The sequence below is a fragment of the Meleagris gallopavo genome, chromosome 4 (assembly GCF_905368555.1).
Source record: "Meleagris gallopavo chromosome 4, MGAL_WU_HG_1.1, whole genome shotgun sequence".
NCBI classification, from domain to species: Eukaryota; Metazoa; Chordata; class Aves; order Galliformes; family Phasianidae; genus Meleagris; species Meleagris gallopavo.
Window position 1 is genome coordinate 1,726,516 of NC_139407.1, and position 14,031 is coordinate 1,740,546.

General features: G+C 38.0%; 1 protein-coding gene across 3 annotated transcripts in view; it reads left to right on the forward strand.

Annotated features, from left to right (window-relative positions):
• Nucleotides 1-14,031, forward strand: part of GLRB (glycine receptor beta) — a 47,220-nt gene that overhangs the window by 1,684 nt on the left and 31,505 nt on the right. For 2 of the 3 annotated variants that reach the window (XM_085221998.1, XM_003205362.5), the window contains 2 exons: nt 9,992-10,098; nt 12,598-12,665. In XM_085221998.1, the coding sequence (XP_085078124.1) occupies nt 9,992-10,098; nt 12,598-12,665 (175 nt within the window). Of the gene's footprint in view, nt 1-9,730; nt 9,906-9,991; nt 10,099-12,597; nt 12,666-14,031 lie in introns of those variants that run through there. The other variant, XM_085221999.1, reaches the window with a different exon arrangement.

Here is a 14,031-nt window from a genome sequence, read left to right on the forward strand (position 1 = left end):
AGAGATTAGTTATGGGGAGTAGGAATGAGAGGATGAGGGTTTGGCCGGTGACATCGCTAAGTTCTATCAATGAATTTGTTTCTTCTAAAGCAGGTAATTTATTTTAATGCAAAGTCTAAGCAGTAATAAACAGATTCTTAACAATGATTAAAAATGTTTGTGGGGGATTCCAACCCTGTGTCTTGCTATTTATGGGCAAATAAATTTATTCATTTCACACTAGAATGAATAAATTTATTCACGTTCTAATGCCTACTGTGTTTTATGTTGCTTGATAGGATGATGCACACATTTATTTCAGGGGGCCTTTTTTTCTCATTTTCATGGCCAGTCTTGGTCATCTTTTTATTGGTGTGGTGTAAATGTGGAATATAGGTGCAGTATTATGAGTTTCCAACATGCGTAGGAGAGCACTATGCCTTAAGTACTAAAGTGACTCAGGCAAATCTAAACACCTGTGATCATGAAAGAAAACTGGAAGATGAAACTGGCTAGCTAGCAGTACCAGACATTGTGAGGAAAAGAAAAAAAACTGAATAACAATAATGAGGCAATGTTTGAAGGGTACTTTTAAAGTTCCCATTCTTTTTAAATGTTGATATTGACATTTATCTGTAAAGGCAGTTTTTTAGAAAATTTCTACATGTGCGTGTTCTTATTTTTTTTAATTATATCAACCCTAAAGATGAGACATATCTTTGGATTTGAAAACATTACGATACAGGTCTCATTTGAAATGACCCACATCCATTCTGTTTCCTTTGAATAGCTGAGTTCTGTGCAGAGCATTCTGCTTGAGTTAATGTAAGGACTTCTGGCAATGGGAGAAATGTCATGGTTCCCCAGACAGGCACAAGCACTGAAGTCATTGGATAGAGAGTTACACAGCTGGGAGCAGAATCCAGACCTGCCATGGTCTTGTGAAAGCAGCCAGCGCTTCCCTCTGCTCTTAACTTCATCTTAATTACAGTTCAGAACATTGAAGCACAGTATTTCCTGGTTCTCTGTTCTTGATACCAGTTAGTTTTGAAATGTACAAATGTGCCATCATTTGTCACCACTATTTGAGGTGAATAAATGCTATAACTTTGTAGGTGGTATTTTTACACTGTGACAGTGAAAGCTTTCTCTGAAAATCCCAGCAGGCTCCCATGCTTGCTTGATGTATCCGCATGTAGAGTGCTGCTTGTTAGGATTAATTGCCGTAGTAGTGAGCTCTGTCATTTTCTGAGGAACAAACAAGTTGTTGGTGTCTCACTTGGCTGAAGTTCACAGCTTGAGACGCAGTCACTTGTGGTACTGGAACTGCAGGATTGCTGGCTCTGTGACTGGCAGCAGAACCCTTAGGTGACTGAGTGAACTCAGGCTGTTGATGGCAAACTTTCAGCCATTGACGTGTTCTAATAACGTTTCACAAAGCCTGTAGTTGATGACAGTGTGCGCTGTAAAAGAGATGGCTTATTCTTAATGCTTTTTCCCTAGGGACAAAAAAAGGGAGAAGTCTCCTCAGAAACAAACCAAAATATGATGCAGTAGTGGAGTGGGAATTCAGTGGTGAGATCAAAAATAGTCTCAGAGGAAATGGTTGGATGGAAAGTTGCCTAGTAAAGCATCATTTGTATGATTGAGTGGTACAAATTCCTAAGGAAGTTTTAAGTTAAAATTTTAATCTGCCTTTAATTTATGTTGATTACTAGTGCAATACAATTTAAAGCTTTCTTGTAAAAAAGAATGTCTCTTGTCTATTTTCAACATGCAAAAAAATGAATTCTACCTCCTCAGGAAAATAAAAACCACTAGTAATTATATAAGAAACAAACTTTACATTTATGAAATTCAAATATATGGAAATAATTTTTCAAGAAAATATTTGTGTCTAGTCTGATAATACTGTTTGAGTTTTGTAGTTTGATGTTCAGAAATGGGTGTTGTTGGAGCTGGTTTAGGTTTTGGACTTTAGCATGTTTGTATGAGAAATGAGCACACCTGAACTTTTACTTTAATTCATATCCAGCACATGAGTCTGTAGCTAAATGTGCACCTCTGGCATGAAATCAACTATTAAAATAAGCTGAAAACAAGCTGATTAGAAATCCCATAAAAAGTTTGTTGTTGTCTCATAAACAGATATTTGCTTCCTTCATTTAGGAAAATACTATTTTGTATCTGGGAGCAAAAACTCTTGTGATTATTTACAATTCTGCGATTCTATGATAAATGCCATACTTCTCTGTACACTGTGTGACTGTGGCTCAAAGACCCATCTTATTTTTATTTCTTTCTGGAACTGTTTTTTTTTCCCAGCTTTTGCTTTAGAGAGGTTTCACGAAGCTGATGCTTAATCACTTGTTTTTATCTTAATCTAGTGCTTCCTCAGACAGATGTAAGATAGCACATCAAAGTTTAGATCATTTTCTTTCTTACCTCAGGCTTTTCAAATGAAACAGAGAGCAATTATACTTGTCTGATTCTCAGATGTTTCTTGATTAAGAAACAAATTGATATGTTGGACCTAAAAGTTCACAATAGGGAGTTTTTCACATAAATCTAGGAAGCTAGTTACCGCAGATGCATAGTGCAATATAATGTGAGCTTTGAAGAAATAAAAGTCTAGCCTTTTCTCTCCATGGAAAACATTAAAAAAAAAAAGAGAAGAGAGAAGAGAAGAGAAGAGAAGAGAAGAGAAGAGAAGAGAAGAGAAGAGAAGAGAAGAGAAGAGAAGAGAAGAGAAGAGAAGAGAAGAGAAGAGAAGAGAAGAGAAGAGAAGAGAAGAGAAGAGAAGAGAAACAGGTCGGGCTCTTGAAGAAAATCCTTTAAGAATTCTGTAGATTAGGTTACAGAGCTTATTTTGAAATTCACTATACTGAATACAGCTGACTTGGTATTAGGCACAGGTGGATTTAGTCACTTGATCTATTTCTTGGTCATTGACTGTCCACCAGCTGTATTTCCTCTGTTATTTCCCATTTGGAGGCTACTCCACATTGCTGCATTTCTGTTTGTCGTTGTTTGTCTGCAGGGTCTCTGCAGAATGGAAAATATGAGCCTGAAGTGGCATTGCAGGTAACAGTGAAAGAGTGTTACAGCTTTAAAGTCTAGAAAAGAATACGGAATGGACAATTGTACTGTGACTCTTTGTGAGAGTGTGCCACAAGGGTTAAGCACAAGTGTGACTGCTTTACATTTCTTGTTAACGTGAGTTAAGCCTATCTGAACAATTCAGGCAGTTTTGATTAGATAAACATGGGTATTTTGTTTGAATTGCCCCTGGCAGACACAGCCTTTTGAATAGACACGTGTGACTTCCCTTCCAATACTGGCATTATTTTGAAAATGTAGCCAGATGGCAGAGGAGGTTTAAGAAGCTGCTGCATTTTAGTCACGGTGAGGACTGATGTTGAGAATAAGATGTACAGACAGACATGTTTGGGATGGAAGATGTGTTCAGAACAGATTTTGTCTAATGTTACCACTTTCCCTTAGCATAACTTCCTCGTAATTCCTCATAATACCTGTTCCTGGTAAACATGTTGGATGTGCAGCTGTGGCTTTTTCTAAGAGCACTGCTAAAGAACATTTTTCCTTTTTTTTGTGTGTCATAATAAATACTTTAGTTATGTTACAGCCTTGCAGCTGTTGCTGTTATCCCACGGTCCTTGGTAACCCAGGACGTCTCTCTCAAAGCCCCTTGCACAACCTCTACACAAATTAAATTATAAGCAGAGAGAAGTTTGGTTACAGAAGGCATAGAGATATGTGTCAAATAGCAGCTAACAAAATCAGTTAGCACCGTGCTCACAGTCACAGCTATCCCTGTTAATTATGGTTTTAGTGTGACTCAGCTGTTCACCTGCACACTTTTGGTTGCTGGTGGTCCCTCAGAGAGTCTAACAGTCAAAGTATTGCCTTGGTCTCTGAATCTCATTCTTTCTCCTTGATCTCAAGACTATGTTTTTATGTAGCATCCCTTCCCACCTATATGCATTTTCCCACATGAAGGTTTATATGCACATAGGTGATTAAATGCATGGTACCCGTAGAGATTTTTTACCCACAGAACAGGAATACAAATTGTGTTTTTTGGGTTGTATTCAGTAAAGCATATCCTTTACTTCAAATGCTGTGCAATGGCCCTCAAAGCCATCCAGAAAACGTGGTTTGTGCCATCTGTCAGAGTAGAAGCTTATAAAGGTCACAAATGCCAAGGTTCAATAAACAGCTCATTTAAAAAAAAATAACGAGATAGCAGGACTGAGGGAAAAAAAAGCTTTGCATGTGTTTAAAGCGTAGACTTGTATGAAAGACTACTCTGTACATTTCTCTTGGTTAACTGGTAGCTTCTGACAAGCTCTTTCCCTAAATGCTGGTCAGTCAAAGTATTCTACCTTGGATCCTCTCCACTCTCCCATGAACATGGAATTTTCTTCTGACCAAGCGCTTGGGTCTACGTGGTCTCTCTATCAGTAGTGTGTGATCATCCCTCCAATGTGAATGGTGAAAAGTGGAATCATCTCTGTCACCATTCCCTCCCATCTTGTAGAAGACACTATTGATAGTCTGCGAGCAATTTGATTTGTAGATGTGATGGGAGAATTGATGCAGTTTGTGGGAGAAGATGGAATGGAGTTGAAAGAGCAGCCTGAATTTATTTGTGGGGACGGTTACATTTCAGTCACTCTGAAAATAAAGGCATTGCAGAGCCCATTTCTGGTTCCTGTAAAAATTCTTCTGCCCTGTGGTAACTGCACTTGGTCAGTGGTTTAATCATCCTGTAGCATGTAGCCCTCATGGAAAGCCATGATCCCAGACAGACATTCCAGGAGGTCTGGGAATTTGTATTCAGAATGGATAAGCGTGCTGGGGAGTAAAAGATAAGGCTGTATAAGCAAAACCTAAGTTCTCTTGTAAAACAGTAATTAACTGTGGTAGACTGAATCTCTTTCAGTAATCCTCTTTCCCTGGTGAGAAATTCTCACTCCGTTCTGAACGTTATAGTGATGAGGCAATGCAATTGTGCAGAAAAGTTACAGACTTGAGCCCCGTCCTTCATACAGAAAGAGCCTCCAGCCTGAGAATGCTCTCTGGTCTGCTCATGAAACTGCCCTATAACTCAGGGTGAGGAAAACCATAGGACTGCATTCTGTTCTCATTACCAGCATAATCTGAAAGGCAGATTCTCTCAAATGTCTCTCCATTTATGCTTCCTAACCAAGATGGTGCTCCTTTCAGGATGTGTGCATTGGCCTTCTTGGTGTTCACACGTCTAGAAAAAGAGATTGGGACGTGGGGACGGGTGTGGACAAATGTCTGTAGTTCCACTTAAACTTCTGGCTGCTGATAATGCTTCAGGGAAAAACAAGACAGCTCAGAGTGCTGGATAAAGGCTTCTCAACGTGGAGTAGTGCTGAATGTAAACCAAAGCTAAATATAGGGGCTTCTGATAGGCAAGAACCAAAGAAGTGGCACTAACTGAGCTATTCACAAGCCCAGCTACAGGAAGCTTGCTTACACGCCCATGTTGGGAGTTTGTGGTCCTTCCATAGCAGATGAAAAGGAACTATTTCAGACCACGATTCAGGGTGACCCAGCAGGGTTGATGTTTTTGTTCACTGTACTGGATTACCTCCAGATCAAGGACTGGAGTTGCACATCTGATTTTAAAGGTTTAGCTGTCAACTGCATTTGTGAGCATTCATAAACTGTTGCTCTGAGGTTCGTAGATTTAATCTAATTCAAGTAGTTTGACTTTGCATTGGAGGGATTGTAATTTTTCTCCCTCGTAATAGAGAAGCCAGGCTGTACAGTTTGAAAATTTAACTATTAAGCATGCTAGAGATCATAGAGAGAGATCATTCAGAGGAATTGCACACTGTTTATTTGGTTTGTATTAGCCTGTTTTTATGCTTTGAGTTACTATGCTTAGAAAATCTAACACCTGCAGAGCAGAACACTGATAGTTTGTGTCAGGGAGGTAGTATATACAGTGTATGACAGATGCTGTGTTTCCCAAAACTTATTTTTATCGTTTTCAGATATCTACTGCCACATTATATGACTAAAATGACAGTTTCCATCACATAAATTAGATTAGCAGTATTAAATCTGTTGTTTCAGTGTTACATAGGAAATTTTTGTGGTAGATAACAGTAGTTGGAATATATATTTTTCTCTGCCAGATAGCAATCTATGCAAAGGCAAAGCTTGACATTAGCTTATCCAAATTATGAGCTCTAAGTAAATGCTGACAATGGAAAAATCATGCAGTTTGACTCTTCGGTCTGCAGTGCATTGTAAGATGGTTTGTGAATTGGCTTCCCTCTGACACATGCTTATTTTTTTCCCTGATTGTGATGACATAAATAAAAACTGTATTCATTTCTCCTGAAGTGGTAGTGGGACCTTAAGAACAGGGATCAGGGCAATATGTGAATGAAAACAACAACAGAGGTTCCCCTTCCCATTTGTGTAGAATAAATGTTGTTCGCCTTCCTTTCTCCAGTCATCCTCACAGGGCTCTGCCTGTAATAAGGACTCCTTGTAAGTTCAGTGAGTTCTGGGAGTAGATGTCATGATAACCCAACAGAGAGAGATGTAATGTCTTCTGACATATTTGCTTGGCACAAATGTAACAAAGTTATATAAATTTCAAACCAGGAGTATGATTCGTTTCTGCCATGCATATCGACTCATCTAAACTTCTGGATGTTGATTAATGAATTATGAAGATAATCATCTATTATCATCTAATCTATCTATCTATCTATCTATCATCTATATTATCTATCAAGATATCATCTATATATCATCATGTTCTTCAAAGGTAGCAATGAAAATATGTACAGCTGCAGTGGAAGGAAGAGGAGATGGACACCTCACTGTGTATCCCATGCAGTACAGGATTTACAGTCATTCTTTTATTCATCAGTGATAGCAGAAGCAGACTGGAGAGAGGCCAGTCATAGCTCACAGAAGTTTCATGCTGACAGACTCAAAGTACTCATTTTCTTTCTGGATTTTGCAGATACTGTTTGTAAAGTGAGAACTCTGTTTGCTTTCTTATGTCTTGCAGAAAAAGAGAAGACATTCTGTGGGTTTTTTTTGTTTGTTTGTTTTTTTCCCTCCCCTTCAAAATTGTTGTTTAGGCAAAATTCTCACTAAGTCATTTCTAGCTTTACTATTGCTTTCCTTTAAATTCCCCTTTTGGCAATGGTGAGACTTCAGTTGTATTAGCCTTTGCTTGGTATTTCACTGTCTTGACTAGAACTGATAAATTACTTTGAAAAATGTTGCTACATTTCTATTTCCTTATGTTTCAAAATGTGTTGTAACTGGTGGAAATTTAAGGGGAACCTTTGGCTAGTTAGGAGCTTTTCAATGAATATTCTAGGTCAGGTAAGAAGAGATGGTAGGTAACATTTCAGTTAGTGTGAGTGGTGTTGTGTGGGAATCAGACTTTAGAAAATGGTAGTATTGCTTCTTTGGGGAAGGAAGATTTCAGCTCAAATTTTTTCTTCTAGTTTAGTCTACACCTTTGCAATGAATTCCAGAATGGCCAGTTGAGCAGGGGTGGTAGTGTTTTTAGCTGGGATCTCAGTGACTTGAATTGTCCCAGCCAGTTGCTCTGTGTGCCTAATCCATCCTGCTGTGGTTAATGAAGTCATTCAGCTAATCTGTCACTCTGAAAGTGACATAGTGTTTGAGTTCGCCAAAAGCTACGCCTCTGTCTTACTGATTTACAGGTGAAACCCAGGTATGTTTCATCAGCAAGGCTTTTCGAAGGAAACCCAGTCTTTATGAAAATATTTGGTAGCACGACTGCTGCTCAGTGAGCAGTTCAATGACAACGTACTGTGAAAGATCGCAGTGAAAGTATGGCTGAGCTCTGCAGAGCTTTTTTCCAGTGGCTATTCTAGCAGCTTCATTCAAAGTCACCTTTAAAAAAGCAGTGATAACTGACTGTGGGCTTCTTTCTTTCCCTAACTCAAAGCAGCTGATGCTCTTGTGTCACTCAGTTCTTATATAAATGAGAAAAAAATGTGTGCACGTGACACTTAACTTCAAAACACAACTGCAGGACTTGCAGCAAATGTGACCACAGTAATCCTTACCAGCCAGCAGTGCTGCCACCCTGCCTTCATCACATCACTGGCTTCTCTGTGCAGGAAGCAACTTTGCCTAATTCACAGGTGACCTCCGAGCAAACAACCTGAGCAGAATCCTGTATTAACCTGCTTCTGCAGTGAGTTTCAGATCTCACAAAATTGCACCTTTATTCCTCTTAATTGAAGAGACAAATAAACCTGTCAGACTATCAGCTGTATTTAGCTTGCTTTTGCTGTTTGATGCTCGCTCGTTTTCTTTCTCAAGCTCTTTTTCTCATTTCCTCCTCACATTTTGCAAGCATCTGTATTTAATTTATGTGTACATATTGTTCCACATGGTTCAGATCATCACTATTTAATGACTGTTGCCATCATTACTATTTAATGAACTTCTTTGAATTATACATTTCAGAAATATAAAACAGATTGGGATTTAAGTCTGTTCATCAGCTATTTAGTTTTGGTTTGATATTTCACAAATACTGGGTATATATGATTTAGAAACAAACTCTATGGCTCGTGCTTTATAGATATAGTGTCAGTAGGGACCTGATGTAGGTGCGTTAGGCGTTAAGGTGTGTGACTTGCAAGGAAGCAAAGCCATGAATTTTTCTGCATCAGATAGAGTGTCTGAAGTGCTTGCCTACCTTTTTTCCAGTTCCGTTAATATTCTTTTCAATCTTCTTCGTGTTACAAAATTGAAAATAAAATTAACAATTAGCTTTATGTTTGCATGTTGTCCAGTTAGTGGCAGCTGCAAGGAAAGCATACAAAGCTGGTTCCTGGTATTTCTCTCACAATCTCTTCATTGGTAAAGGCCATCACTGAAGGCTGAAAAAAAACTGTAAAGGGACAGAAATAAATCAGTTCTTTTACGTACTTGATGATCCAAATTCAAGTCAAATATGAAAAGCCATAAACACAACTCTAGGAAAATTACTTGAAGGTAAATTTATCAATTATTTGAAGAGGTTAGAAACCCTGCTGTTGTTTAATTGCTATAACATTAAATTCTCAGAGGGTTATTATATGTAGTAAGGACATGCTAGTGGCATTTTTACGTGGCGTGTTGGTTATTCTAATGACAGATCCAGCAAAGTACTCAAAAAATGCTTGGAAAGCTGATTACAAGAGTTCAAAATTTGAAATCACTACTGAACGTATTCTACAGACAGCATAAAAATTCATCTACAGGGCGTTAGCAGCCTGCTATTGGTGGGATGGACTCCGGTGCATCTTACCCTGGCTTTTTATTCCACTCCTTTTTGCGTTCCCCTTGTAGCTATATTTACCCATCACGAGTCCTTTTTAATTTCAGTGATGGTTTTAATTTAACACCCAACTCAATAACAGCAAGGTAAATGAAGGTGTTTAAGATTACTCTGAAAAACAACCAGCGTGCAAAGCTTTGCTTTCCATAAAAAAGCTTTCGTTTGTGCTTGCCAGTTCTGCAATGTCTGAGCTCTGGTAGGGCTCGCTGGTGCAGGCAGCTGAAAGCAGGGAGCTGCCAAAGCCTCTGTGTAGTTTGGCACCTAAGAAGTGCCTGTCAGTTTACTTGTGTTCCTAATCTGACAGCCACTATAAATAGTTCAGGTGGCTGTTTTCTTCTGATGAAGTTATCACGGCCTTCTGGATACATGTTCAGAGGGAAGGCAGCAGTTAGTGAAATTCTTACTTATTCGCACTACTTATTATCTGATGTCTTTCTTAAGTTTACAATTAGTGTATTTCAGGGAGCTGTACTTCTTGAAAAGTACTGAAACATCACAAAGAAAGAAAGCGTGGAATGAAACTGCTTTGCTTGTGAGCCTGCACAACTTGAAGATGAGTTAACTTTAAGCTCACAGTTGCTTCTGCCTTAGTACTAACGAATGCACTTCTTTTTACAGCCAGCAATCAGCTGAAGACCTTGCAAGAGTACCTGCTAATTCTACCAGCAATATCTTGAATAGGCTATTACTCAGCTATGATCCCAGGATAAGACCTAATTTCAAAGGTTTGTCAGATATTTCTGCCTTTTTATTTGATCCTTGTAATTTAACTTCTTTTAGTGCACAGGAAGTTTATATAGAAGTGATATTCACAACTGTATTTATTTCTAAGATGAAGTTTTTGCTACAAGCTGTAACAGTAGGAGGTATTTACAGGTTTTTTTTTTAGCTGAAATATAGCATATAGGGATTTCAAGATCATAATACTGTCTGATGCTTTATTATTATTATTAAATTTTGCTAACAGATTTTTTTTCAGTTGAGTTAGATTTTGTAAAATGCATTTTTAAATATGTCTTTATTGCTTCATTTTAACTAGGCTCTAATAGTATTCTCACTTTACAGTATTTTAAACCACTAACCTTTTCTGGTTAGTTATCTTTAAGATAAAATTTGAGATCAGCAGTTTCGTTGTTTGGAAATCATGCAAAATACAGTTTTGAAGATATGTTAACAATACTCTTACAAGGTTTAGGATTTCAAATAGATGATGAGTTTATGCAGATGTGATTCTGAGATACGTTGTTGTAGGCAACTGCTGTAGGAATGTTCCATGTAGGCAAATGTGATTTCCTTTCATATACAGAAAAGGCTGAAATACATGTACTCTGCAAAACCTCTAGTAATCATACAGCTGCAAATTGTACTTTCCGGGAATTAGATTATTTCCCTGATGGAAAAAAGACAGGAATTTTATTGTATTACACAAACTGAAGTTTATATAAATCAGTTCTTTGCACAGCTTAATTATATTTAGGTTAGGAGTTACTGTAACACTTAGCAATAGCATGAGAACTTTGGAAATCTATAATCTTCATTGTGCTTTTGAAGAGACCAGTTTCAGATTTCAGATTCTATCTGAAGCTTTATAACTGCATCAAACTCAACTCTCAGCAGGTTTCCTGCTTCTTTCTTATTCTCTGTAGAGTCATATTTATTTGTTTTCAGCGCTGAATTTTGTCACAAAAAATAAATGTCCATCCTCTGTTCTGTCTGCTCCTCAGCACAACGGGCTTGTAGCCACTGGTAGAGCATATTGCAGATTGATTTATATTTCTGATATCCCTGCTGGCACTCTGGTAAGAATTGAGTCTGAAGAAAAAGAGAGGGCATGTAATGTTAGCTTACAGAGAAGTGGAAACAAAGAACAATTTCTGACAAGTGATTTGCCTGTGTTAAAATGTCCCTCACACTTGACTGGCTTCCTTGGGCTGTAGTTCCTATTCAAATCTGGTAGGGATTCCTGGCTACCAGTGGTGCAGTGGGTGCCCTGTCACTGGTGTAAGGCATTAAATGCTATATTCCACTTACTGCATAACTGAAAGAGCCACACTTAACTGATCTGCTTGACAAAAACTGGTTCACTGAAAAAATGAAACTTTATCTTAGTGATTTTTCTGGCGAACCATGAGAACTTACTGAATTTGAATTTACATCTTATATGTACTCTGGAATATTGTATGTAGACGAGCAAACTAGGTAAATATGACATTACTTTATAATGTAGTTGTACTCTCTGTCCAGATAGTCTTATGCTCCTATGTCTTTTTTACTTCTGAAAATGGAAAGAATTCCACCGAGCTAAGCAGTTGTAGCAGTGTGACAACAGATGCTTGTATCTAGTGTGTGTACTGACACTCTCAACATACAGGTGCTAAATAAAACTAGTGGACCATAATTCTCACAACCATCAGGCCACTACTCCCCACTTCATGATAACCCTCTGTTAACACCAGATAGATGGCTGCCTATCCATTCCCTCAGGGTGACAGAGGGCAGATGTAGCAGCTGTCACACCAGCCCTCTTCAGCTACAGTAATCCTGGCTGTGGAAAAGAGACAAAAATCCAGTCCATCTTGATATCTTCACAGCTGCTGGCTTCTCAAAATTTTTCTTGCCAAACTGGTAATCATTGTAAAATGGAGCAGCCTTCTGCTTCTCTCCCTCTCATGCTAGGTAGCTGTGTAAGCTGCATGAAACAGTTTTTATCCCCCTGTGTGTACGCTGCTGCATTTATACACTTGACTTGCACAAAGAAGTATCCTCTTACAATGTGAGTAAATGCGTCACCATAAATCATAAACAGTTATTTGGGATGATAGATCATTGTTATATCTTTGGCAGTTGAATGTGTCCACTGCTAGAGATGTGAGTTGCACTGCATGTAAAAATAATGCTGGATGGTGCATTGTAGGATAGCAGAAAATCATGGCATTTGAAAATTACTCATTGATTTATGGTCAATGAAATGCTTTAAGCTTAGTGCTCTGGAATGAGGATTTTTTTATTTTTTTTTTTCTGTTTTCTTATGAAAATGATTCTCATGGTTTCAATGCAAGCAGATTATACCGTAGCTTTTGAAAACAATGTGTATATATTAATTTGAAAGTACAAAGTTAGAAAAAGTATTTCACATTGGGATACCACTAAAAGGGAGACCCAAAGGAAGGATAATGTACTTTTACTGGGTTGTACAAATGACTAGAAATCTTTTCTCTTTAAAGGAATTCCAGTCGATGTGGCGGTCAATATCTTCATTAACAGCTTTGGGTCAATTCAAGAGACAACTATGGTAAGACTGAAATGAATTGAATGCAGCACACATGCAGATTTTCTTACTCATTAAAAATTCAGGCTGAGGATTACAAAACGTAAACTGTAAATAATTGTTTTGACTGCACAGACTGAGAAGTAAAGTAATGGGACTAGTGTTAGACTGTGCCTTTTGCTGTAAATCTGTGAATCTGTTTAATTCTTTTTTTTTTTTTGTCACAGGTTGTCATAACTTTTAGAATCTGATGTGGGTAAAAGGAATTCTGGTAGATGGGTGCAAAATGAACATACATGCAAAGATCTCAAGCATGTATGTTCTCTGTTCTTTGGATTTCTGAGGAGTAAGCAGTAGAAGGAGTAAAGCAGTAGACTATTGGTGACCTTACTGTTTATTTACTGTGTGAGAGGAGATAGACTGAGTGAAGTATTAAAAAAAGGTTTTCCAGTCCAAAATATCTCGGCATGTCAGTAATGGCCTCAAATGATCCACTTTGCAATTTTGACTTTGTTGTTGTTGTTGTTATTATATGAAGTACAATCCATTTCAAAATAAAAAATCATTCTAGAAAAGCACTGTCCGATATTTTGGGACTTGAAGATCTTTTCTCAATGACTTTTCCAATAAATACTGTGAAGAATCTTGAAAATAAACCCACCACATTTCATTATTGAAGGTATTATGACGCAGGTTTTTCTTTTGTTTAAAAAACAAAGGGAAGTACACTGTCTTGCCAGTATGTGAGAAGCCACGGCCAGGGCATGTACTCAGGCTGTGGAGTCCCAAGACACTCCCACACCAACAGATGCTCTGCTGTTCTGCATGGGGGCAGTTCCTTAGATCTGGTTGCTAATCTACTGCTGTGGCTAAGGCAACATTCCTCTTCCCAGTGGCAGAGAAATAATAAACCATAATGCAGCTAACAAATAATAAAACACCTTTTGTTGCACATCCAAGCCTGTACCTGCTTAAAATTCAGAACCAGCTCATGTGTTACCCTTAATGACATTTTCAATGAGTTGCTCAAAGTTAAACAGATGCAATGGCTGAAGTAACTTTTGAGCAGCTTGGCCATTTCATCGTTTCATTGCTAGGAGTGAATAAAGGATTTAGGTTTGATTGAAAATGATAGTAAGTCAGCTTATGGCATTAGCAGGAAGTGATATTAAAACAAAGAATGTAAGATGAAGATATTTTGAGATTTACTTCTTGAAAACAAAAAGAGGACTGGAGTTTAAAGGAACAGGCAGGAAAAGCAGGAAAGTAGGAGTGAAATGAATATCTACAGTGGCAGGTATATTAAGCCAGATGGCCCTTTCAAGTTTTTGAAATTTATTACATGCTTTAAAAAGTGACTTTTACAGAGTTTTTTTTTTACAATTAAACA